This window comes from Sphaerodactylus townsendi, linkage group LG10 (assembly GCF_021028975.2).
Source record: "Sphaerodactylus townsendi isolate TG3544 linkage group LG10, MPM_Stown_v2.3, whole genome shotgun sequence".
In the NCBI taxonomy this organism is placed as follows: domain Eukaryota; kingdom Metazoa; phylum Chordata; class Lepidosauria; order Squamata; family Sphaerodactylidae; genus Sphaerodactylus; species Sphaerodactylus townsendi.
In genome coordinates this window covers 87,093,705-87,116,790 of record NC_059434.1, presented here as the reverse complement: position 1 = coordinate 87,116,790, position 23,086 = coordinate 87,093,705, and the positions used below count along the sequence as shown (strand labels likewise).

At 48.5% G+C, this 23,086-nt stretch overlaps 1 protein-coding gene across 1 annotated transcript in view; it reads right to left on the bottom strand.

Moving 5' to 3' along the window:
* Window positions 1-446: 446 nt before the first annotated feature.
* Window positions 447-23,086, bottom strand: part of SIGLEC1 (sialic acid binding Ig like lectin 1) — a 33,770-nt gene continuing 11,130 nt past the window's right edge. The window contains exons 7-22 of the mRNA XM_048508775.1: window positions 21,879-22,133; window positions 21,444-21,746; window positions 19,003-19,257; window positions 17,568-17,867; window positions 16,128-16,388; window positions 15,664-15,966; window positions 14,720-14,971; window positions 12,759-13,070; window positions 11,425-11,676; window positions 9,385-9,687; window positions 6,622-6,876; window positions 5,606-5,908; window positions 5,147-5,162; window positions 3,653-3,772; window positions 2,225-2,315; window positions 447-620 (exon numbers count right to left, since the gene is read on the bottom strand). Of these exons, the coding sequence (XP_048364732.1) occupies window positions 447-620; window positions 2,225-2,315; window positions 3,653-3,772; window positions 5,147-5,162; window positions 5,606-5,908; window positions 6,622-6,876; window positions 9,385-9,687; window positions 11,425-11,676; window positions 12,759-13,070; window positions 14,720-14,971; window positions 15,664-15,966; window positions 16,128-16,388; window positions 17,568-17,867; window positions 19,003-19,257; window positions 21,444-21,746; window positions 21,879-22,133 (3,755 nt within the window). The remainder of the gene's footprint in view (window positions 621-2,224; window positions 2,316-3,652; window positions 3,773-5,146; window positions 5,163-5,605; window positions 5,909-6,621; window positions 6,877-9,384; window positions 9,688-11,424; window positions 11,677-12,758; window positions 13,071-14,719; window positions 14,972-15,663; window positions 15,967-16,127; window positions 16,389-17,567; window positions 17,868-19,002; window positions 19,258-21,443; window positions 21,747-21,878; window positions 22,134-23,086) is intronic.

Below are 23,086 nucleotides of genomic sequence, written 5' to 3'. Positions count from 1 at the left end.
TGTGAGCTCCCAAAGGCACCTGGTGGGCCACTGCGAGTAGCAGAGAGCTGGACTAGATGGACTCTGGTCTGATCCAGCTGGCTTGTTTTTATGTTCTTATGTTCTTAAATTCCCCTGGCTACCCTACATTCCACCACCACCCCACATTGCTTTCACCTCCTGCAGGTGAGCTCCCAAAGGCACTTGGTGGGCCACTGCAAGTAGCAGAGAGCTGGACTAGATGGACTCTGGTCTGATCCAGCTGGCTTGTTTTTATGTTCTTATGTTCTTAAATTCCCCTGGCTACCCTACATTCCACCACCACCCCATATTTCCCCCTATTAATATTCCCCAAATAATCTCCTTCACACATATCTGAAAAAGTTAGCTCTGACTCATGAAAGTTCATCTCAAAACAAACACAGCTAGTTCTTGAGGTGGCCTTTCCTTTATTTTGCTACGACAGACTAATTAATATGGCTACCCATCTGCACAGGACGTGGTGAAGGGGCCTGGTGAAGGTGGATCATAATAACAGAGATGGAAACGCTGTGAGGGCTTGGGGTCAGGGTGGGGCAGAAGAGGGTACCAGTGGTCTTGACAGAGAAGATGGGGAGGGTGTTGACGTGTTGCAGGTGATGCTGCCAGAAGATGAAGGTGTTAGCAATGAAGTTCTCTATCAGAAATGGTGTTGTCAGAATAGATGGTTGGACATGGCATTGATATGGACGGCTGAATGTATATATAAAGATTGCTATATTTAGGAGATGGTAGAACAACAACCAATCCACCAAGGCATCCCACTCTTAATTTGGCTAGCTGATCGCTCCAGCAAATGTCTCAAGCTTCTGAAGTAGAGGAAATCTGACCCCCGGGTGGGACCATTAGTGAGAACAACCAAAGCCCAAGCACATTTCTGTCCATGAGGAGATTGGGGGAAAGAGGTTGATGGAAGCAGGATTGTCTACTAAGGGAAAGTTGTGGGAGTTGGTAGGTGAGAGAGGGTGAAGGACGGGAAGATCTCTTTCGTCTGCCAGAGTGAACTTTCAAAAACAAAATCTAACCACAGCTGAAATCCGAATTTGAATCTGAAAGCTTATATTCTGAAGGGACTGAACATTTCCATTCCACCTCTATGGGTCCCGGGGTATCTTGAATCGCAGGGCTACAGGATCATTGGAAAACTGTTTCTGGCTTTCTTCCTTCTCTAAGGAAGCCCCGTATGATTGGCACGAGGTGTACTTGGCTAAGCTCTAGCAGATGTGGGGTGCTGTGTGGTTTCCGGGCTGTATGGCCGTGTTCTAGCAGCATTCTCTCCTGACGTTTAAGATGCCAGCCACAGATGCAGGCGAAACGTCAGGAGAGAATGCTGCTAGAACACGGCCATACAGCCCGGAAACCACACAGCACCCCAGTGATTCCGGCCGTGAAAGCCTTCGACAATACATCTAGCAGATGTTCCTGCAGTTCACAAGAAGCTGGTGTTCCTCTGTCGGGATGGGGTTTCCTGGAGAAGAATTCCACCTTTTGCTTGCAGAGCAGGAACAGAATCACCCTCAAAGGGGAATTCCAGGATCTTGCTCGTTCAGCTGTGGAAAGATCCAAATCACACAATCAGATGGGGAAACGGAGGAAGCCGCCGTGAAAGGTCTCATGTGGATGAACCCCACAGACTTTTTGCCACCCAGTGCTTACTCTAGTTGAGTCACTCCCACTCATGTGCCACGAGAAACCATTTGCAGAATCATTTCAAGCTCCAGGGAGCTCAAAGTGAACCCCCACAGGGCTTTCTGCCCGTCGCAGCTCTGCACGATTTACTGTTCTGACCTTCCAATCACCCCTCATTCAGGGCTAGTAATCCCGGTCCATCTCTGCACATGATGTGATTGGAGCATTCAGATCACCCCCGATGCACCAGAAGTACCAGGAACCTGCCCCCAGAAATGGTTTTCTAACTCTTCCAAAAATGATTGCAAAACCAATCTTTTTTGGGGTTTAACAGCCATGTTGACCAATCTTTTTTGGGGTTTAACAGCCATGTTGACCAATCTTTTTTGGGGTTTAACAGCCATGTTGACCAATCTTTTTGGGGGTTTAACAGCCATGTTGACCAATCTTTTTGGGGGTTTAACAGCCATGTCGAATTTTAATTTGGAAATCACTGTCATTTTTTTGGAAACTCAGGAAAGGCTGGTATTTGGATGCCTCTGTCACTTGGGCAGAAATTCTGGCTGTACCACCTCACCCTCTGGGCTTCTGCTTCCTTTGCTTCCATCTCCACCAAATCCGCCTCCTGGGTCCTCCGCAACTTGCAGTTCTTCCACTGTTCCTTCACCCTGGAAAAGAGGGTGGCAGTTGGCCAAGGAAATGCCCACTTTTCTCGCTCACTTTGCTCCCTGCTGTAGGCGGAAGCCTTTGCAGCTGCTGACTTTCAGGGGTTCCTGCCTATAATCTGTCCAGTCTCGGACGCAGGCCCACCAACATCTAAGCCCGACCTGCAGATTTTCCCCAATTGCAACTCATCTCCAGCTGGGAGACATCAGTTTGTCTGGAGCAAACAGTGACTTTGGAGTGGGAAGTCCCTCCCCTTCTACCCCCAAAATCTTGAGGAATCTCCCAACTTGTTGTCAACCATGTGTGTAGGTGTGGTAAGTGCTGTCAAGTTGCTTCTAATTCATGAAGCCTTGCTCAGCGTGATGTAGTGCACTCGACTCTGGAGAGCCATGTTTGATTCCCTGCTCTGCCACTTGAGCTGCGGAGGCTTATCTGGTGAACCAGATGTGTTTCCACACTCTTACATTCCTGTTGGGTGACCTTGGGCTAGTCACAGTCCTCTCTAAACTCTCTCAGCCTCACCCACCTCACAGGGTGTTTGTTGTGGGGAGGGGAGAGATTGTAAGCCCCTTTGAGTCTCCTTACAGGAGAGAAAGGGGGTGGGGTAGAAATCCAGCTCTTCTTCTTGGAAACGAAGGGCTGCAACTTCATCTACAGAGCCAACTCATATCCCTCCTTTCCTGCTACCTTCAATCTATCCTAGCATTATTATCTTTTCTAGTCTGTCTGGTCTTCTCATGATGGGACCAAAGTAGGTAGCCACATTTTTGTCATTTTACCTTCTAAGGACAGGCTTGATTTAACCCTCTAGATTTGTCTTTCTGACAACTCATAGCATGTGTAAAACTCTCCCCCAACATTGCATTTCAAAGGAATCTACTTTCTTCCTGTCCTCTTGTTCACTGTTCAACTTTCACACCCATGCATGGTGACAGGGAATACTATGGCATGAATTAACTTGATCTTGTTTGCCGGCATTTCCCTAAAAATACAAAGACAATGAAAGAAGGGTGTTGTGGGTATTCCGGGCTGTATGGCCGTGTTCCAGTAGCATTTTCTCCTGACGTTTCGCCTGCCTCTGCCTCTGTGGCTGGCATCTTCAGAGGATCTTCAGAGCCATGACTTTTCTCCTTCCAACTGGCCACTGGGAGCCCCTAAACTGTGGTTTGAAAACTTTGATCTTAGGTATTTTCATATAGTCCATTTTAGGTACTTTACTGATATGGTGAGCCCCTTCAGCTCCGTAAGGAAGAAAGGCAGCTAAGGAATCAATTGAAATAAACCGAATGGCTCCCCGCTTGCCATTTTGAACTATCAGCAAGAGCAAGAGCAGCCTTACCTGCTCCAGTTCTTGCGCACCCCAAAAGCTAAGGCACAAAGCAGCACGATACAAGCCAGGCCAATGAAGACCCCTGCCAGGACTCTGAAGTAGTGGAGGTCCAAGAGGGCTGCAGGTAAACAGAGGGAGAGACAGAATCCCTTGCAGGTTTTTAACATTTGTTTTTACAAACTCTTAGCAACCGCATAAGAACATAAGAACAAGCCAGCTGGATCAGACCAGAGTCCATCTAGTCCAGCACTCTGCTACTCGCAGTGGCCCACCAGGTGCCTTTGGGATCTCACATGCAGGATGTGAAAGCAATGGCCTTCTGCGGCTGTTGCTCCCGATCACCTGGTCTGTTAAGGCATTTGCAATCTCAGATCAAGGAGGATCAAGATTGGTAGCCATAAATCGACTTCTCCTCCATAAATCTATCCAAGCCCCTTTTAAAGCTATCCAGGTGAGTGGCCATCACCACCTCCTGTGGCAGCATATTCCAAACACCAATCACACGTTGTGTGAAGAAGTGTTTCCTTTTATTCGTCCTAATTCTTCCCCCCAGCATTTCCAATGAATGCCCCCTGGTTCTAGTATGTATGCCCCCCTGGTTCCAGCAGTTTTAGGCAGAGGTTTTATGCATCCTCTGCTCCATAGTTCTTTAAATCTGAGCCAGTCAGGTGTTATAGTAGGGTGTGTGGGACTAATGTTCAAAGCCCCACTTGGCAATGGAAACTTCCTGAGCATTCTTGGGCAGTCACACACTCTCAGCCTAACCCACAACATGGAACAATGATGTGGTAAGCAGCTATGGCTCCCCTCTGAGGAAAAAGATGGAGTACAAGTATATGAATAAAACAAATTAAATAACAGAGATGCTGGGGTTTGAACACACACACACACACACACACACACACACACACACACACACACACACACACACACACACAGTCTCTCCCTATATATATATACATATCGTCTTCTGCCAGCTGCCATTTCTGCCATGACTGCGTATCAGCCATATCATGCAGGTACCCAGATCCTAGGTTGCTCTCCATCAAGACTTTTCCATCAAACTGAAGTGCAAACTTCTGCCACAAGGGGGAGTCAACAGTCTCATTGTAGGAAACCCAAACTGAGACCTCTCCTGTTTAGGAATGAGGTCTACTGCAGAAGATCTGGTGGTGGGAAAAAGGAGGAGGAGGAGGAGGAGGAGGAAGTTTGGATTTATATCACCACTTTTCTCTCCTGTAAGGAGAGTCAAGGTGGCTTACAAGCTCCTTTGCCTTCCTCTCCCCACAGCAGACACCTCGTGAGGCAGGTGGGACTGAAAGAGTTCTGAGAGAACTGTGACTAGCCCACAGCCACCCAGCAGGGATGTAGAAGTGTGGAAAACCTACCAGACCCTCACCCCGGCCACACAGCCCGTAAGACCCACAACAGCCAGTTGAATCTGGCTGTGAAAGCTTCGGACAGTGCCTTGGGTCAGGATTCACAGGTGATTCCTAAGAGCTTGCAGGCAAGGGCTGTACTCCAGCGGGAAGACCTTTTAAAGCAGATTTCTTTTCTAGTCACAGCCCATCCTTGAACAAATGAAACTGCCCGGTACTGAATTAGACCATTGGACCTTCAAGATCAAGTCTTATTCACTCAGACTGGCAGCAGCCCTCCCAGTTCTTAGGCAGGGAAAGGTCTTCCACATAATCTACTGCCTGGTCCTTTTAACTGGGAATGCTGGGGATTGAACCTGGGCAAGTAGATGCTCAGCCGGTGAGCCATGGCCCCTGCACAACCTTCAAGCAGAGAAGAACAAGGAAGAAAGGCACAAATGCCACAGGCTCTGCCAAACCATCCTCTGGAAAATAATGGCCGGTTTCTAGTCTGGACCAACTGTGGTTTTGTTCAGTGCTGATCTTCCCTGACCTGGTACCCGGGCCCTTCTGCGCTCCTGCTGTCCTTTGAAGTTCAACCTACTCTCTGTGCTGAAGTCCAAGGCACTGGACACATTGCCAAATGGGTTGCTGGCCAGACAGATGTAACGCCCCGAATCTTCTGCCACCAGGTCTCGAATCTCCACTCGCAGGCTGTTGTAGGACTGGAACGTGCTGAACCGCCGAGCAGCTGCTGAGCGTGAGCTCCGGGTGCGACCAAAGAGGCTGCCGTCTTTGTAGAAGGCCAGCTCGGACTGTGGATGGCTGTCGACGTGGCAGCGAACGATGCCGACTCTCCCTCTCTGATTGTCCAGGAAGGCAGTTAGGACGGGAGTCCGAGGTGCATCTGCACAGATGAGAAGAGCCTGACGGGATCTGCCCAAGAGTTTTCCGGATCTACCGCCCGAAACAAGATGACCCCCAGCAAACTCACAAGCAAGGCATGGAAGTGAACAGCAAGCCCCCCCCCCCCCCCGGCTCGGTTCTAACATTTGTCTCTGGCCAGGCAGGGGCGTAGGTAAGAGGGGATTCATGGGTGCAACCCCCCCATTACATGTCCGAAGTAATGGCTCCAGGGCAGGGCTCCACTCCCCATTCCGCCCCCCCCCTCTCCCCACTCCACCGCCCTCGCCCTGATCTAATCAAAACTTCAGGGTCTCTTTATTGGTTTAAAGGTCCGAGACCTAACAGTAGCATTCTGTAGCATTATGGTCTGCAACCTGTGGCTTTCCAGTTGAGCAGACAACACAGCAATTGGCCATGCTGGCAGGGGCTGATGGGAATTGTAGTCCATGAACATCTGGAGAGCCACAGGTTGCAGACCCCTGTATTAGGACAACAGAGTTGCTGGTTACCAAATAGGTACCCAGTGATCTGTACAGATATAATGGACTGTTTTCTGAATATGGCTGCTAGAGGCAGCCTAATAGAAGTACAGAAACAGGAATGTCATTGGAGGGGCACTTCTGGGAACCCTATCTTGCCTCTCTTTGCTTTGCAAGCCCAGGGACCCCTCGCAAAGCCTTCCCAAGCGCACACCGGGCTCTCCCGGACACTCACAAAGCACTTGCAAGAGGACCAGGCCAGAAGTCACGCTTCCCATCTCCCCTTCCGCCTGACAGTGGTATGAGCCAGCATCGTCTCTGGTCACGGCTTCCAGTAGCAGGGAGCGGCTGGGCCCATCCTGGAGCCACCGGCTGTTCTTATACCAGGTGTAGTTCATTCCTCCAACAGCCCGGCTGGCAACCACACAGGTCAGGTTGGCTGCCGACCCTTCCAGCATGTCTGCCGAAGGCTCGATAGTGATTCTTGCACCTGAGGAGGGGGAGAAAACATGAAAAATCACAAATTAGTACCATGTAGCGAAACCCGAGCAGCTACGTAGCGTCTCTGGCTCAGTGGAAACTCACCTGGTTCATTCTCTGATAGGCCCAAGTTCAACCCAGCACCGCCAGTTTGAGGAGCCTGGGACAGCAGGTGTCGGGAAAGGGCCTCTCAGGCCCCTTCCCGCACATGCAGAATAATGCGCTTTCAATTCACTTCCACAATTGCTTGCAAGTGGGTTTTGCTATTCCGCACAGTAAAATCCAGCTGCAGAGTGCATTGAAAGTGCATTATTTTGCATGTGCAGAACAGGCCTCTCAGCTAGAGGAGACAATGAGAAGGGCCCATAATGCGCCTGGTATGTTCACCTGACCCAACACTGTCACATTGGTTACCTGATCTCTGATTAGCTGGGACCACAAAGAGGAGGATTTTCATCATCACATCTGCTATGTGATTCCCTACGGCAGGGGTCTTCAAACTATGGCCCTCCAGATGTTCAGGAACTACAATTCCCATCAGCCCTGCCACTTGGCCATGCTGGCAGAGGCTGATGGGAATTGTAGTCCATGAACATCTGGAGGGCCATAGTTTGAAGACCTCTGCCCTACGGGCTGGGGCCACACAGTAGAAAGAGGACAGTTTTCCTGTTCCCATCAGTCACGTGGTTTCTGACTGGCGACATCCACACAGTTAGGAACCAGCACGGTGTAGTGGTTAAGAGCAGGTGGATTCTAATCTGGAGTACCGGGTTTGATTCCCCACTCCTCCACCTGAGTGGCAGAGGCTGACCAGATGTGTTCCCACACTCCTATATTCCTGATGGATGACCTTGGGCTAGTCACAGTTCTCTCAGAACTCTCCCAGCCCCACCTGTCTCACAAGAGGTCTGTCGTGGGGAGAGGAAGGGAGAGGAGTTTGTAAGCCATCTTCAGTCTCCTTACAGGAGAGAAAGGAGGGGAATAAATCCAAACTCTTCTCCTCAGGGAGAGGATGGTTTTCAGCCACGTGATCCCTGATTGGCTGGCATCATAGAGTTAGGGAGGGGAGGGCATTTGAGAAATAGCCTGGAAGCAGATGCTGAAAGAATATACCGAATCAGATCCTTGGTCACTCAAGGTCCATATCATCCACTCTGTTTAAAAACCTCCAAAGAAGGAGACCCCACCACTCTCCAAAGCAGTGAATTTCACCGTCGGACAGCCCTGAGGGTCAGAAAGCTCTTTCTAATGTTTTTAGGTTGAGTGGCAGCAGCTCTCCAGAGTCTCAGGTGGAGGTGTTTCACATCACTTCCTGCCTTACATCACTTCCTGCCGGGTCCTTTTAAGTGGGGATGCTAGGATCGAACCTGGGGACCATCCGCATGCCAAGCACATGCGCTGCCACTGAGCCACGAACTCTCCCCAAAGGAAGATGCCTTGGTCAGCAGCACTGTGTTGTCTGCTCAGGCCGGCAGGGCTTCAGGCAGAGAAAGGGTTTTCACATCATCTCCTGCCTGGGCCTTTTAACTGGAGGTCCCGGGAATTGAACTTGGGATGTTTTGCATGCCAAACTATCATGAAAGCAAGCCTGGGAGAGCCACTCTTGTTTCATTAAAACCTGGGTTCTTTTCTCCAATAGCTCCAACCAGCTGAGGTCTCAACGATTTTTATTGAAAAACAGAAACAAAAGAAATAAAACATGATTGCTGTTAAGGGATTGCTCAGGTGGTTACATCCCTTTTGGTTCTTTATCCCCGTTCCGGGAGCCCATGGCCCAGAAGAAGAAGAAGAAGAAGAGTTTGCATTTATATCCCCCCTTTCTCTCCTGCAGGAGACTCAAAGGGGCTGACAATCTCCTTGCCCTTCCCCCCTCACAACAAACACCCTGTGAGGTAGGTGGGGCTGAGAGAGCTCCGAGAAGCTGTGACTAGCCCAAGGTCACCCAGCTGGCGTGTGTGGGAGTGTATAGGCTAATCTGAATTCCCCAGATAAGCCTCCACAGCTCAGGCGGCAGAGCTGGGAATCAAACCCGGTTCCTCCAGATTAGATACACGAGCTCTTAACCTCCTATGCCACTGCTGCAGATGTTTCTCTGACCATGTCTCGAGGTGGAATTCCAAACCTCTTGTTTTCCCCTTCTCGTGAAAACTCTGTTCAGGCCACGAGGTAACTTAGGCCTTTGAAGTTTCATCCTAGCACCTCTGCATAGTTTCCTGTCCACCCTCCAGGAGATCAAAAGGCAAAGATGCTTTTCACAGTCATATGCGACTTCCCTTTACTGTAGCGATAGCATCTTCCATGACACAAACAGATGCTTTATAACTGTACCACGGCCCTTCCTCAAAGCCGGTGTTCTACCACTGAGCTTGGGATTGTGGGCGGGGAGAAGACCTGCCATTCAGAAGAAAGCTTCGCCAGGCAAAGGTGGCGAATGGTTGGAGAATTACCTGACCTGAACCTGCAGTTCAGGTGGACAACAAGATATAGGCAGGTGGAATTAGGGGGAGGAAAGGCTCACTTTCCACACTGAAGTATACGGAGGCTGTGGAGGTTCCATAAGTGTTGTTAGCAGAACAGAGATACTGCCCTTCATCTTCCAGGCGGACCCCCTTGATTTCCACCTTCAGGGAGTTGTGGGCCCAGTGGACGCTGAGCCGAGGGGCCGGCAACCCTCCAGGACTCCTTCTGGAAGCCACGATCTCGTGTCCTTTGAAGAGGGCGATGTCAGAGGATGGATGGCTGTCAACAGCACACTGGAGGATGGCTTGGTGCCCAGAAGGCATCTCCAGAAAGGAGACCAGCGTGGGTTTCTTGGGAGCATCTGCAGGGGAGAGAAGATGCCACACTTGAGCCAAGGGAGAAGGAGATGGAGAAAGAAAGGGGGCAGCAGAGTGGGGCATGGAAGACGCAACTGAGCTGTGTACATTCTGAGCAAGAATCATAGAGTTGGAAGAGACCACCAGGGCCATCAAGTCCAACCCCCCCTGCAATGCAGGAACATACAATCAAAGCACTCCTGACAGATGGCCATCCAGCCTCTCTTTAAAAAACTCCAAAGACGGATTCTCCAAAGCAGTGAATTCCACTGTCGAACAGCCCTGATGCTCAGGAAGTTCTTCCTAATGTTTAGGTAGAATCTCTTTTCCTGCACCTTGAATCCATTACTCCGTGTCCTAGTCTCTGAGGCAGCAGAAAGCAAGCTTGTTCCCTCACCAACATGGCATCCCTTCAAATATTTAAACACGGCTATCATGTCCCCCCCCCCCTTCTTAACCTTCGCTTCTCCAGACTAAACATCCCCAGTTCCCTAAGTCTCACTTCGTAGTTCATGGATTCCAGACCCTTTACTATCTTGGTTGCCCTTCTCTGGACCCGTTCCAGCTTGTCAACGTCCTTCTTAAATTGTGGTGCCCAGAGCTGAACACAGTACTCTAGGTGAGGTCTGACCAATGCAGAGTAGAGTGGTACAATTGCTTCCCTCGATCTAGACACCATACTCTTATTGATGCATCCCAGAATTGCATTGGCTTTCTTGAAATATCCAATGCCCACTGCAAACCTTGGATTACCTTATGGAACTAATCAAGCTTCTAGTCATCTTTGCATTGGACAGTATAAAATTATAAGAACATAAGAACATAAGAACAAGCCAGCTGGATCAGACCAGAGTCCATCTAGTCCAGCTCTCTGCTACTCACAGTGGCCCACCAGGTGCCTTTGGGAGCTCACATGCAGGATGTGAAAGCAATGGCCTTCTGCGGCTGTTAAAAGGACTAATAAAAGGAAACACTTCTTCACACAACGTGTGATTGGTGCTTGGAATATTCTGCCACAGGAGGTGGTGATGGCCACTCACCTGGATAGCTTTAAAAGGGGCTTGGACAGATTTATGGAGGAGAAGTCGATCTATGGCTACCAATCTTGATCCTCCTTGATCTCAGATTGCAAATGCCTTAACAGTCCAGGTGCTCGGGAGCAACAGCCGCAGAAGGCCATTGCTTTCACATCCTGCACGTGAGCTCCCCAAGGCACCTGGTGGGCCACTGCGAGTAGCAGAGAGCTGGACTAGATGGACTCTGGTCTGATCCAGCTGGCTTGTTCTTATGTTCTTATGTTCTTGGGTAGTACACCCCTGAACAGGGGTCCCCAGTATAGTGCTGATGGCCCCATGGGTACCTGCCAATACCTTACTTGGTGCCTGCTAAGTATTTACAGAAAGTGGGTGAGGGGAAGCAGGGCTCTTGCCTAGCATGACTTCTACTTTGCCACTGGAGATCTATCTGGCAGAGAGCAGATTAAAATAATGATGCTTTGGTAGCAGTTGCCGCAACAGTGTGGGTTTTATTCTCTCTCTCTCACTCCTCTTTTGCAGTGCGTTTTCCAAAATCACCTCTCCTCTGCACTTGGATTCCCCTGGGTGTGTGGGGGGCTCTGCCTCCCACAGCCGTTTTGTGGTTGTGCTCGCCACTCTGTGTCAGAATGGCAAGGGTGCCCACAGGATCAAAGAGATTTCAGACCCCAGTCGAAGAGGAAATGGGGTGAACACTGAGATACTTGCAGAGGACGTGCATAGTGGCAGGTGGAGATGTCCGGGATCCCCTTGCGCTGTGCGCTTGACAGGAGTAGGCACCTGCATCAGCGGGGGTGACTGCCTGGAAGACGAGGGAACCAGCAACACCCTCGGCCAGCCATTGAGTGTTCTTGTACCAGGTGTAGAGAGCATTGGAGGGGGAGCTGGTGTCTTCGCAGGTGAGAGAGACGGGATGCCCTTCAGGTACATCTGGAGATGGATTGATCACAACCTTGGTAGCTATGAGGAGAAGGAGGAGGAGGAGGAGGAGGAGAAGGAGGAGGAGGAGGAAGAGTTTGGATTTATATTCTTTCTCTCCTGTAAGGAGACTCAAAAAGACTGACAATCTCCTTTCCCTCCCCCCCCCCCCAACAAACACCCTGTGAGGTAGGTGGGGCTGAGAGAGCTCCGAAGAACTGTGACTAGCCCATGGTCACCCAGCTGGAATGTGTTGGAGTGCACAAGCTAATCTGGCTCACCAGATAAGTCTCCACAGCTCAAGTGGCAGAGTGGGGAATCAAACCCGGTTCTCCAGAATAGTGTGCACCTGCTCTTAGCCACTGTACCACATTGGTTATCTATCTATCTATCTATCTATCTATCTATCTATCTATCTATCTATCTATCTATCTATCTATCTATCTATCTATCTATCTATCTATCTATCTATCTATCTATCTATCTATCTATCTATCTATCTATCTATCTATCTATCTATCTATCTATCTATCTATCTATCTATCTATCTATCTATCCATCTATCCATCTATCCATCTATCCATCTATCCATCTATCCATCCATCCCTCTATCCTCTATCCCTCTATCCTCTATCTATCATCTATCCATCCCTCCATCCATCCCTCCATCCCTCCATCCCTCCATCCTCTATATCCTCTATCTATCTATCTATCTATCTATCTATCTATCTATCTATCTATCTATCTATCTATCTATCTATCTATCTATCTATCTATCTATCTATCTATCTATCTATCTATCTATCTATCTATCTATCTATCTATCTATCTATCTATCTATCTATCTATCTATCTATCTATCTATCTATCTATCTATCTATCTATCTATCTATCTATCTATCTATCTATCTATCTATCTATCTATCTATCTATCTATCTATTGCTATTAGATTTTAGATAGATAGATACAATCTGATATATCATCTGATATACAATCTGATTATTATGTTGTCTATATGTTTTCTTAATAATTTCCTATTTTTATGACTTGTTATAAATAAATTTTAAAAACTTATTTAAAACACTGGGGTCCAGAATGCCGTGTGAGGTGCCCTGACACTCACTCTCCACCGTGAGGTCCAGGGATGCCCTTGCTGTGCCGATCCCGTTGCTGGCGAGGCACTCATACCGTCCTTCGTCATTCAAGTGGATCCCTTTGATCTCCAGTCTCAACGAGTTGGGAGAGGAAGTGACGCTCAGCCGAGGATCTGGTAGCCCGCCACGGCCTTGAAAAGAGCTGGTGGACATGAGGATCCCATCGCCTCGGTGGAGGGACACTTCTGATGGGGGGTTGCTGTCGGCGGAGCACACCAGGATGGCCAGCTGCCCATTCTGTGCCTCCAGGAAGGATGCTACTTGGACATTCCTGGGTGGGTCTTCCCAAAAGAAAAGAAAGAACGGAGGGGGAACCCATTGTGGGGGAGCTGTGAAGCAGACCACAGACACAACTCCAAACAGGCGTGCCAACTTCCAGAAGGATCCTGGAGATCTCCCAGAATTGCAACTGAACCCCAGACCCCTGGAGAAAAGGAATGCTTTGCAAGATGCCATGTGTCTCTATGCGGGCCTCCCCTTACATCTGCTTCGGAAGCTGAAGCTGGTCCAGCATGCGGCGGCGCGTGTTCTCACAGGTGGTGCCTTTAGAGAACATATCCAACCTGTGCTGCGCCGCTTGTACTGGCTTCCAGTCGAGTTCCGAATCATTCATAAGATATGGGTGCTTACCTTTAAGGCCTTACGCGGCCTGGGACCTTCGTACCTTCGGGACCGTCTTACCCCATATGTCCCTACACGGCCTCTACGTTCGTTAGAGGCCAATTTGCTGGTGGTCCCTAGCCCCTCGATGATGCGGCTGGCCTTTTACAGCCCTGGCCCCTGCCTGGTGGAACACTTTACCGCCAGCTATCCGGGCCCTGCGGGATCTTGGAGAGTTCCGCAGGGCCTGTAAGACCGAATTGTTCCACTGGGCGTTTGGAGGGGCCGGCAGCTGATGCCCCTCCCTTTCCCCCTCCTTTTCCTTTACACTCTGGGTTCTCCGCTCCTCTGTTTTATTTTCCAGGGTGGATCTATCAAGTGTATGTTTTCACGATTGGACGCCAATGTAGCATTATTAATTGCTGTTTTAATGGGGTTTTATTGTAACTATTGTTTTATTGTGTTGTTCACCGCCCAGAGCCCTTCGGGGGAGGGGTGGCATATAAAAACAATTTAAATAAATAAATAAATAAATAAATAAATAAATAAATAAATAAATAAATAAATAACCCACTGTGCTCCCACCAGGGTTGTACCATCCAGAGGGACATATGGGGTCAACTGTTCCTTGCTGGGCGGCTGCCATTTAGTCATGTGGGGGGTGGAAAATCACCCCACACCCCTTCTCCTTCCCCTCATGCTGGAGTCCCCACCTCGCACTCACCCAGCTGCCCCACCCCACCCCAGATAACTGGCAACCTACCCCAAGCCAGAGGGTGAGCTGGGAGTGGAGGCAGCAAGCGAGGCTGGGGAGGGTAGGAGGCCTGCAGCCACGGCACACAACTCAGTGGTGAGCAGCCCCTCGGTGAGCGACTCAGGCGTGAGCCGCAAGAGCCCGGTGGCCCCAGGTGAGCCAGCAGGCCCAAGGATGGCCTCCATGATTTACCTGGAGGCCATGGGTGGGGCCAGGCAGAAGCGGGCTGGCATGGAGATAGGCCGGGCCCGCAGAATAAGAAGGAGGCGGGGCACTAATTGGCTGGAGGGGGTGGCATGCACACAGAGAGAGGATGGGGAGGATAAAAGGGGGGAATGTAAGAAGGTGGGAGAGGGTGGCCACCCATGGGTGGGAGGGGGGCAGAAAACTCAGTTCTTGTCCTGGGCTCCATTTTCTGTCGATACGCCACTGGCTCCCACCTTCCCCAGGCTTCACCCTGGCAGCCCTACTCGTGGATTACAAGGCCATCCGTGAGCCAGAGCTGAGCACATCTGGGGCTCCAAAACATCACCAACTAAGGATACGTTGCCCAACGTAACTTTCCCCAGGACTTACAGAGAACGTTCAGGGTGCCCAGGGAGGAGTTCCGCACCCGCTCAGAAGTTTTCACTGCACAGTAGTACATTCCTGTGTCAGCCACAGTGACCTTGGGAAGAGACAGTGTCCGGGAAGGGCCCTCTGCATACCACCTGTGGTCCTTATACCACGCATAGTGTGGCTCTTCGGCTACACCGCTGTCAACAGCGCAGGTCAGGTTCACAGAATCCCCTTCAAGAACATCCGGAGGAGAAATCCAGATCCGTGCCGCTAAGTGAACAGAGAAGAGAGACATAACAGAGATCTGTTCATGGTAGGCTTACTTTTATTATTATTATTATTATTATTATTATTATTATTATTATTATTATTATTATCATCATCATCATCATCATCATCATCATCATCATCATCATCATCATCATCATCATCATCATCATTCATTCATTCATTCATTCATTCATTCATTCAACTTATAGGCCGCCTCATCCCCGAAGGGCTCGAGGGTGCTCACAACACGGCTGTTCTTCAAGACAGCAAATCAAAACAACATAAAAACTTAAACCCATTAACCAATTAAAACTTGAGCAGCAGTTTACATGTTACTTACACCTTTCTGATCCATGCTGCAAATGCTTCTTGTGGAATTCAGCATTAAAGCTTGAGGGTGTAACATGGCTACCATCAAGAGTCCAGATAAAGGTTTCCTTTGCCCCCACCCTTGAGTAAAGTCCTATATCCCCTCGAGCAATGAACACAAAGCAAATCATTTGACTTGTTCCAGTCTGTGGGCCTAGAATCTTGTGCCCCCACCCCCATTCCAGGGACATATCTACAGAAAATGGTGCCAAGGGCAAGCACTGAAATTGTGCCTCTCCCTCTGCCCCCTCCCAGCCTCTTTGATCTCAGCCCTCTGCTGACCCACCTTCCCCCTTCAGGCATCCCAGGTTCTCAATACTCACTCTCTGCCATGAACTGGATGGAGACACTGCTGTTACCATAGAGGTTATGGGCCCAACACCCATAGCCCCCTTCGTCCTCCATCACCACATCTTGAATCTCCACCCTCAAGCTGTTGTATGAAGTAGAGACTTTGAGCCGGTAGTTGTGAACCATGTTGGAGCTGCTGCTGGATGCCAGGAGCTTCTCTCCCTTGTACATGGCCAGGTGGGACTCGGGCACACTGTCTACGATGCACTGGAGCACAGCCACTGGCCTGCCCTGTGTCTGCAGGAAGGAAGCCAGGCGAGGCTTTCGTGGAGGGTCTGTGTGGGGCAGAGATAGCTCAGCATTAGGGAAAGTTGGAAATTTCATTCACTCATCCATTTGTTGGTTGAAAATTTCATTCATTCATTTATGCAGTGGTTTGTCCATCTTTTTAAACTTTTAAACAACAAGTATGGGAGGGGGATAAAGTAACACTCACAGAAGACGGTTATGCTGAGAGGCTGGGAGGCAGCGATGCTGGCCTCCTCTGCAGGGTGGGCCTTGCAGTGGTAGGAGCCGGCATCCCTGCTGCTTATTTGCAGGAAAGTGAGTGTGCTGGAGTTGTTGTTTGGGATGCGCTTGGAGTTCTTGTACCAGGAGAAGGTGGCATCCCTTGGCGCACTTCTGAGCACATCGCAGGTAAGGGTGGCTGCATCTCCTTCCAGCAACTCGGGGGATGGTGAGGCTGAAACTCGGGCTGCTGGATCCCAGAAGAAAAGCCGCAGGAAAATTAGATAGCTGCTTGATCACATGTGATGCAGCCTCATGCTGAATCAGATCATAGATCCATCAAGGACAGTATTTCCTACTCAACAGGCAGCAGGCTGAGGTCTTTAAGAACATAAGAACAAGCCAGCTGGATCAGACCAGAGTCCATCTAGTCCAACTCTCTGCTACTCGCAGTGGCCCACCAGGTGCCCTTGGGAGCTCACATGCAGGATGTGAAAGCAACAGCCTTCTGTGGCTGTTGTTCCCAAGCATCTGGACTGTTAAGGCATTTGCAATCTCAGATCAAAGAGGATCAAGATTGGTAGCCATAAATCGACTTCTCCTCCATAAATCTGTCCAAGCCCTTTTTAAAGCTATCCAGGTGAGTGGCCATCACCACCTCCTGTGGCAGCATATTCCAAACACCAATCACACGTTGTGTGAAGAAGTGTTTCCTTTTATTAGTCCTAAATTTTATTAGTCCTTTCTCCTCACCTACTGCCTGTCTGGAGATGCTGGGGTTTCAGCCTGGTTCCATCTGCTATGCAAAGTGGAAGCTGAGCCACATCATCTCCCAGAAGACACAAAGCTGCCAATACTGAGTCAGACTGTCGGTCCCTCAAAGTTAGTGTCTACTCGGACTGGCAGCAGCTCTACACAATCTCAGGTGGAGGTCTTCCGTATCACCAACTACCTGGGCCTCTTAATTGGAGATGCCGGGGACTGAACTTGGGAACTTCTTCCTTCCAAGCAGATGTTCTCCCACCGACCCACGGCCTCTGCCCTGAGGGAGGTCCTGGTAATATTCAGTGCTTGCAGAAGAAGCTGGGATGCTGGACTGAAGGATCTCAAAATTGCAATTAACAAATGCGAATCCCCGACAGATTAAGGAAAAGTCCAGAAGGATAAATTTGCTGTAATTGTATGGCATTTTACCCCCACACAGTGTTATGAACGATGGCCGTCAGATATCTGTGGCACCTTAAAGGCTAACTGATGTTTTGTAGCCGAAGCCCCCCGTGGATCACAGCCTGCGGTACAAGCCGAATCCCGGATCTCACAGAGCTCATCACATGGCTTTCAGGTTGGTGCGAAATGTTTGCAAAATGGAGGCCTTGGCTTCACTCCATAGAGGACCACGGTGGATAGAATTGCATGTCCTTTCACTTACTTTGCACGTGGAAGTGCAGGCGTGTGGAAGAGGAGCCATAGACATTGGAAGCCATGCACCGATAGCTGCCCTCGTCCTCTGGCACGACCTCTCCCATCTCCACACGCATGGCGTTGCGGGAGCTTGAGACACGGACCCTGGCGATGGCTGTGCTGGTGGAGCCAGTGGACGCGAGGAGGCGGTCTCCTTTGTAGAGACTCAGCTCAGCAGAGGGGTTGCTGTCTACTGAGCAGCGGAAGAGGGCCGTCCTGCCTCTCTCCGTCTCCACAAAGACAACCAAGCGAGGAGCCTCTGGGCGGTCTGGAAAAGAAGAACATGCAGCCGGGATGTTATGTCCAGTTGGATGGACGCACGGCACAATTGGGTAGACGCACGGCACAATATGCAGATGGTTCAAGGGCTGTACAAGTGAGTGGGGGGGGTTTGGTATGGCATCCAATGTGTCAATAATCACTGGGACCACGATTGCTGGTTATTGCTGAAGAGAGCTTCAGCTTTCGAAATGGTGGCTACATATTGAAAAAAAAGATCTTTTCCTTTGGCTTCTCTTGGGAGGCCCTACAAATGCTCACCGCTCCGGAGATTTACCATTGCTTAAAGACTAGATTATTTGATCAAGAGTACCAATATCTCCTGAGCAAAGCGCAAAGCTCTTGCTCTCCAATATTCTTTGGGATTATCCCTCAGAAATCTAGCCCTGCTATATACCTGCAACAACTTGTTAATTACAATTGCAGATGGGTCATGACTAGAGCAAGGTGTAACTCTTTTCCGTCAGTACATCTTCAAGGTCGCTTCTCTGGTATTCCACAAAATGAGCGTTGATGTCGATTTTGTCCTGATACAACTGATACACTTTCTCATATTCTGCTTCATTGTTCAAAATACAACAACATCAGAACTGATTTGAGAACTGTATGACCAACAGGATTTATGCTCCTTTCTGATAAAATAAAAATGGCTAAGCTTCTAAATAACTCTAATGTTGAAATCTCTGAAGCTGTTGCTATATTTTTACTCTGTGTACTGCAAGTTGAGCAATAATGATCTTTTTATTGTATTTGAAATTCTTGGCACCGGTTTTATGCCTAATAAAGGTTTTGGATTTGGATTTGGATTGCTGGTTATTATGATTACTATTATTATTGTTGTTTGAAGCATTAATTAGTCACCTGCCTACCTTGCAGAACTTAAGGTAGCTTAAAATATAATTCAAACAACTGTTATAAAACATATAAAAGATGGCCGTTTAAAATTTCAAGTAGGACTGCCATTAAATTAGTCAAATGCAGACCTCAATAAAATTTAGGACATTTAGGACCTCAACTCATATGGTCTTCTGTTCGTCATATACCGGTAATGAATATTTTTAAAATGGTCTTAAACTCGAGTTCTCTGGTGTCTCAAATGCAAACAAAAAGCCAGTTGCTCTTACATAGCACAGACAAGGTGACGGAGGTGGACCTTTTGCTGACTCCGTGACGCTCCACCTGGCAGAAATACACTCCGGCGTCCCCTCTGGCCACCTGTGGGAACACCAGTGAGTCCCCGAGGGCCTTCGAGAGGCAGAGTCCATTCTGGTACCAGGTGTAGTTGGCTGAGGTGGAAGAATTGCTGCTCACTACGCAGGACAGACGGACCTCCTGGCCTTCAACCACCTCTGGGGATGGCGTGAGGACAATTCTTGCAGCTAAAGGTAGTTTGGAGAGAAAGATGGAAATCTGGTCATAACATGCCCTCTTTGGCTGGGCAGCACCCACCGGCACCGCCGGTTCGGCTAATGGCTAATCACAGGATATAAATCCCCTGCCTGTCACTTTGAGAGCAAAACACTGCAAGGTTTGGTACAAATATTATTGTTGAAGGCTTTCACGGCCGGAAATCACTCAACTATTGACCTGGTTGTCTTCTTTGTTACTCACAGACAATGTTTCTTCACCCACCCTGGACACTCCAACAGGTATATATACTCCACTTGCTTTCCCAACATCAGATCCTCTGAAGATGCCAGCCACAGATGCAGGCGAAACGTCAGGAGAGAATGCTGCTAGAACACGGCCATACAGCCCGGAAACCACACAGCACCCAAATAAATATTATTGATTGAAAGCATTTCTATGCCACCTTTCCACACAATTCAGAGTTCCCACAGCAGTGAATATTAAAATACTTTGAGCAGTAAAAAAAATATTTTCAGTACATCTACATGCAAACATATTTATTTCATTATTTATTTTTAACTAATTTGTATCCTGCCTTGCTCCCCAGTGGGGACTCAAAGGACTTTGCATCGTTCTCCTCCCCTCTATTTTATTTTATCCTCACGACAACCCCTGTGAAGTAAGTTAGGCAGAAAGTGTATGGTTGGCCCAAAGTCACCCAGTGAACTTCCAGGGCACAGTGAGGATTCGAACCTGGGTCTCCCAGATATGAGTTCAACATGTATAGAGGGACGGAGCGAGGGGGAAGTGCGCCTGGTGTACACACGCACCCTTCGCCCCTCCAAGCCCCCGTAACGCCCCGTCCCTGCATACACCCAGTGCGTCGCGCACCCCCACGTCCCCTTGGTGCTACACCTCTGCATGTATATAATATTTACAGAGAGCCAGAGACAAAGAGACAGAGACAGAAAGTGTGGAATGCGGCCATACAACCTGGAAAACCCACAACACCCTGGAGTGGTATAGTGCTTAGAGTGTTTGGATTAGGAGCTCAGAGAGCCAGGTTCAAATGCTGGGCAACCTTATTCAGTCGCATTACTCTCTACCTAATCTACCTCACAGAATTTTTGTGAAGATGGAAAGGAGGATCATGTCAGCCACTCCTTGGGTCTCCATCGGAGAGATGGGTGGGATATTAATGAAGTAAGTAAATAATAAATCAATATTAATGAAGCAAGTAAACAATAAATAAGTAAACTCACAAACAGGGAGGAGGACTAAATTACTCAGAGTTACTAAGAGTTAGTGAGGGAAGCTCTACAAAAATATATTTGTTGCAAAAATAATAATAATCCAGAAATGAATACCTTTGCAATTTCTGGAGTTGCTTTGGCACATAACTTGCAACCATGTTAATGGTTAGTTCTAAGGGTTAGCTCCGTGGTGGCAAACCTTTGGCAGTCCAGATGTTATGGACTACAATTCCCATCAGCCCCTGCCAGCATGGCCAATTGTAGTCCATAACATCTGGAGTGCCAAAGGTTCGCCACCACTGGGTTAGCTCCTTTTCTATATGTCCTGTGATCACATTTTCTGTTGTAGTGAGTATTTTTGTAATGCATATTGCCCAGTTTATTTCATACCATTTAATTTCATATTGCTAAATTCATACCACTTCTCTACCCATTTTTTCCTTCAGGGGCCAATTTTCACTATATACAGATTCATATACAGATAGATTGCTAGATTATATCATTTACATACATACATACATACATACATACATACATACATACATACATACATACATACATACATACATACATACATACAAACATGTGCATCTGCATGTGCGTGTGTGTGTATATATATATATATACACATTCACACACATGCATGCTCACGCCCAAAATTTTCACTAGATATAGATATTTAGATAGATAGATTTCATATATATATATTCACACATATGTACCCTCACACACAATTTTCACTAGTTATAGATACTTACATAGATTGATATTTTCATATATATTCACACACATGCATGTTGACACACACAATTTTCACACACATGCACACACACATATATCTGGCTTTGAGTTCAGGAACACCTTAGAGACCAACAAGACTTTTGGGCTATGAGCTTTTGAGAGTCAAATCTGCCTTTGTCAGAAACTCAATATGACAATTTAAACGTTCTCATCTCACTCACTTTCAGCTGTGAAGTCAGCGGAAGTGCTGGAGTCTCCGTAGCGGTTTTGAGCATAACACACAAACCGTCCCTCGTCTTCCAGTGTGACGTCTTTGATGCTCACCTTGAGCGCATTGTGGGAGGGAGTTACGCTCACCCTTGGGTCAGCAGGTGAGCAGGAGGTGTTGGTGGATCCCATGAGAGTGTCCCCCTTGTACAAAGCTATCTCAGATGGGGGGTCACTGTCAACTGTACACTGGATGATGCCTAGATGTCCCGCTTGTGTCTCTAAGAAGGACTGGATGACAGGTTGTCTTGGGGGGTCTGTGGAGGGAAGACAGTTTGATCGGTACAGAAAGATGGAGGCCAGGCCTCTTGAGAAAACAGTAGAGAAGTCTTGTCCCTCTGATGTGGGGTTGGAACTTCTCCATTCCTGGACTTAACAGGAGTACTCACACAGCACGTGAAGAGTGACAGCTGGCGATGTGTTGGTGCCCTTTTCATTCTGGGCCGTGCAGTAGAATGTCCCAGCATCTCGGCTGTCTGTGGCTGGAAAGACAAGAGAGTTTTCCCTCCCTTCTTGCAGCCACTTGGTATTCTTGAACCACGTATAACTGGTGCCTTCTTCTGGTTCCAAGGTGGCCATGCAGGTCAAAGTGACCCTCTCCCCTTCAGGGACCTCTTCGGAAGGGCTGACGACCACCCTGGCAGCTAGGAACACAAAAAAGAACACAGAGAGACTTATGTTTCAATTAATGCCATTCACCAATAAGAACATGAGACGAACATAAGAAGAGCCCTGCTGGATCAGACCAGTGAGGGTCCATCAAGCCCAGCATCCTGCCTCACACAATGGCCAGCCAGTTCCTCTGGAGGGCCAACCACAGGGCAGAGAGGCAGGGGCTTTCACCTGTTAAGAGCTGTGGCCCCTTCCGCACACGCAAAATAATGCGTTTTCAAACCACTTTCACAACTGTTTGCAAGTGGATTTTGCCATTCCGCCCAGCTTCAAAGAGCCTTGAAAGCAGTTTGAAAGTGCATTATTCGGCATGTGCGGAAGGAGCCATAAAAAGAGATCTTCAGGCCCCACCTGGAGGTTCAAAACCCTACACTGCCTTCTGGCTGCAAAAATGCGCAAGGTCTATCTTCCTTGATCTGGAAGCCTTTTCACACATTATAAGGCATTAAACCTGAGTTTGCAACCTGTCCAGTCAGCAAGGGAGATGCCAGCCAATGCAGTACCTCCATTGTCCTGAGCAGCCTCCTTGGAGAGAGGACAGATAGGTCATTTACTCACTTGTGGCCTCCTTCACATGGAGTGTATATTACTTTCAGGGTTGATATTCCGTTATGCACACAATTCCCCCTCTTCAGACATTATGCGCGCTCAGATCAGAGAATCCCTGCAGTTTCCAAAACCTGTTAAAGTGCGACTTTTTCTTCCCTTCACAGGGAAAGTGAAGTAGGTCACTTTGCATTAAGCTTTCCTTAGGTCTTCTTGCTCCTCCCTGCTTTCACCCTCCCACACAGCACCAGTTTTGCCCACCATTCAGGCCACCATTTCAAACTATCAGAAGTGTTTTCCTTTTTGTAATTTCAAGGCTGAAGGTCTATTACTAGAGCAACTGACCCTGGGAAATTGACATGGTCTAGGGAAGTAATTG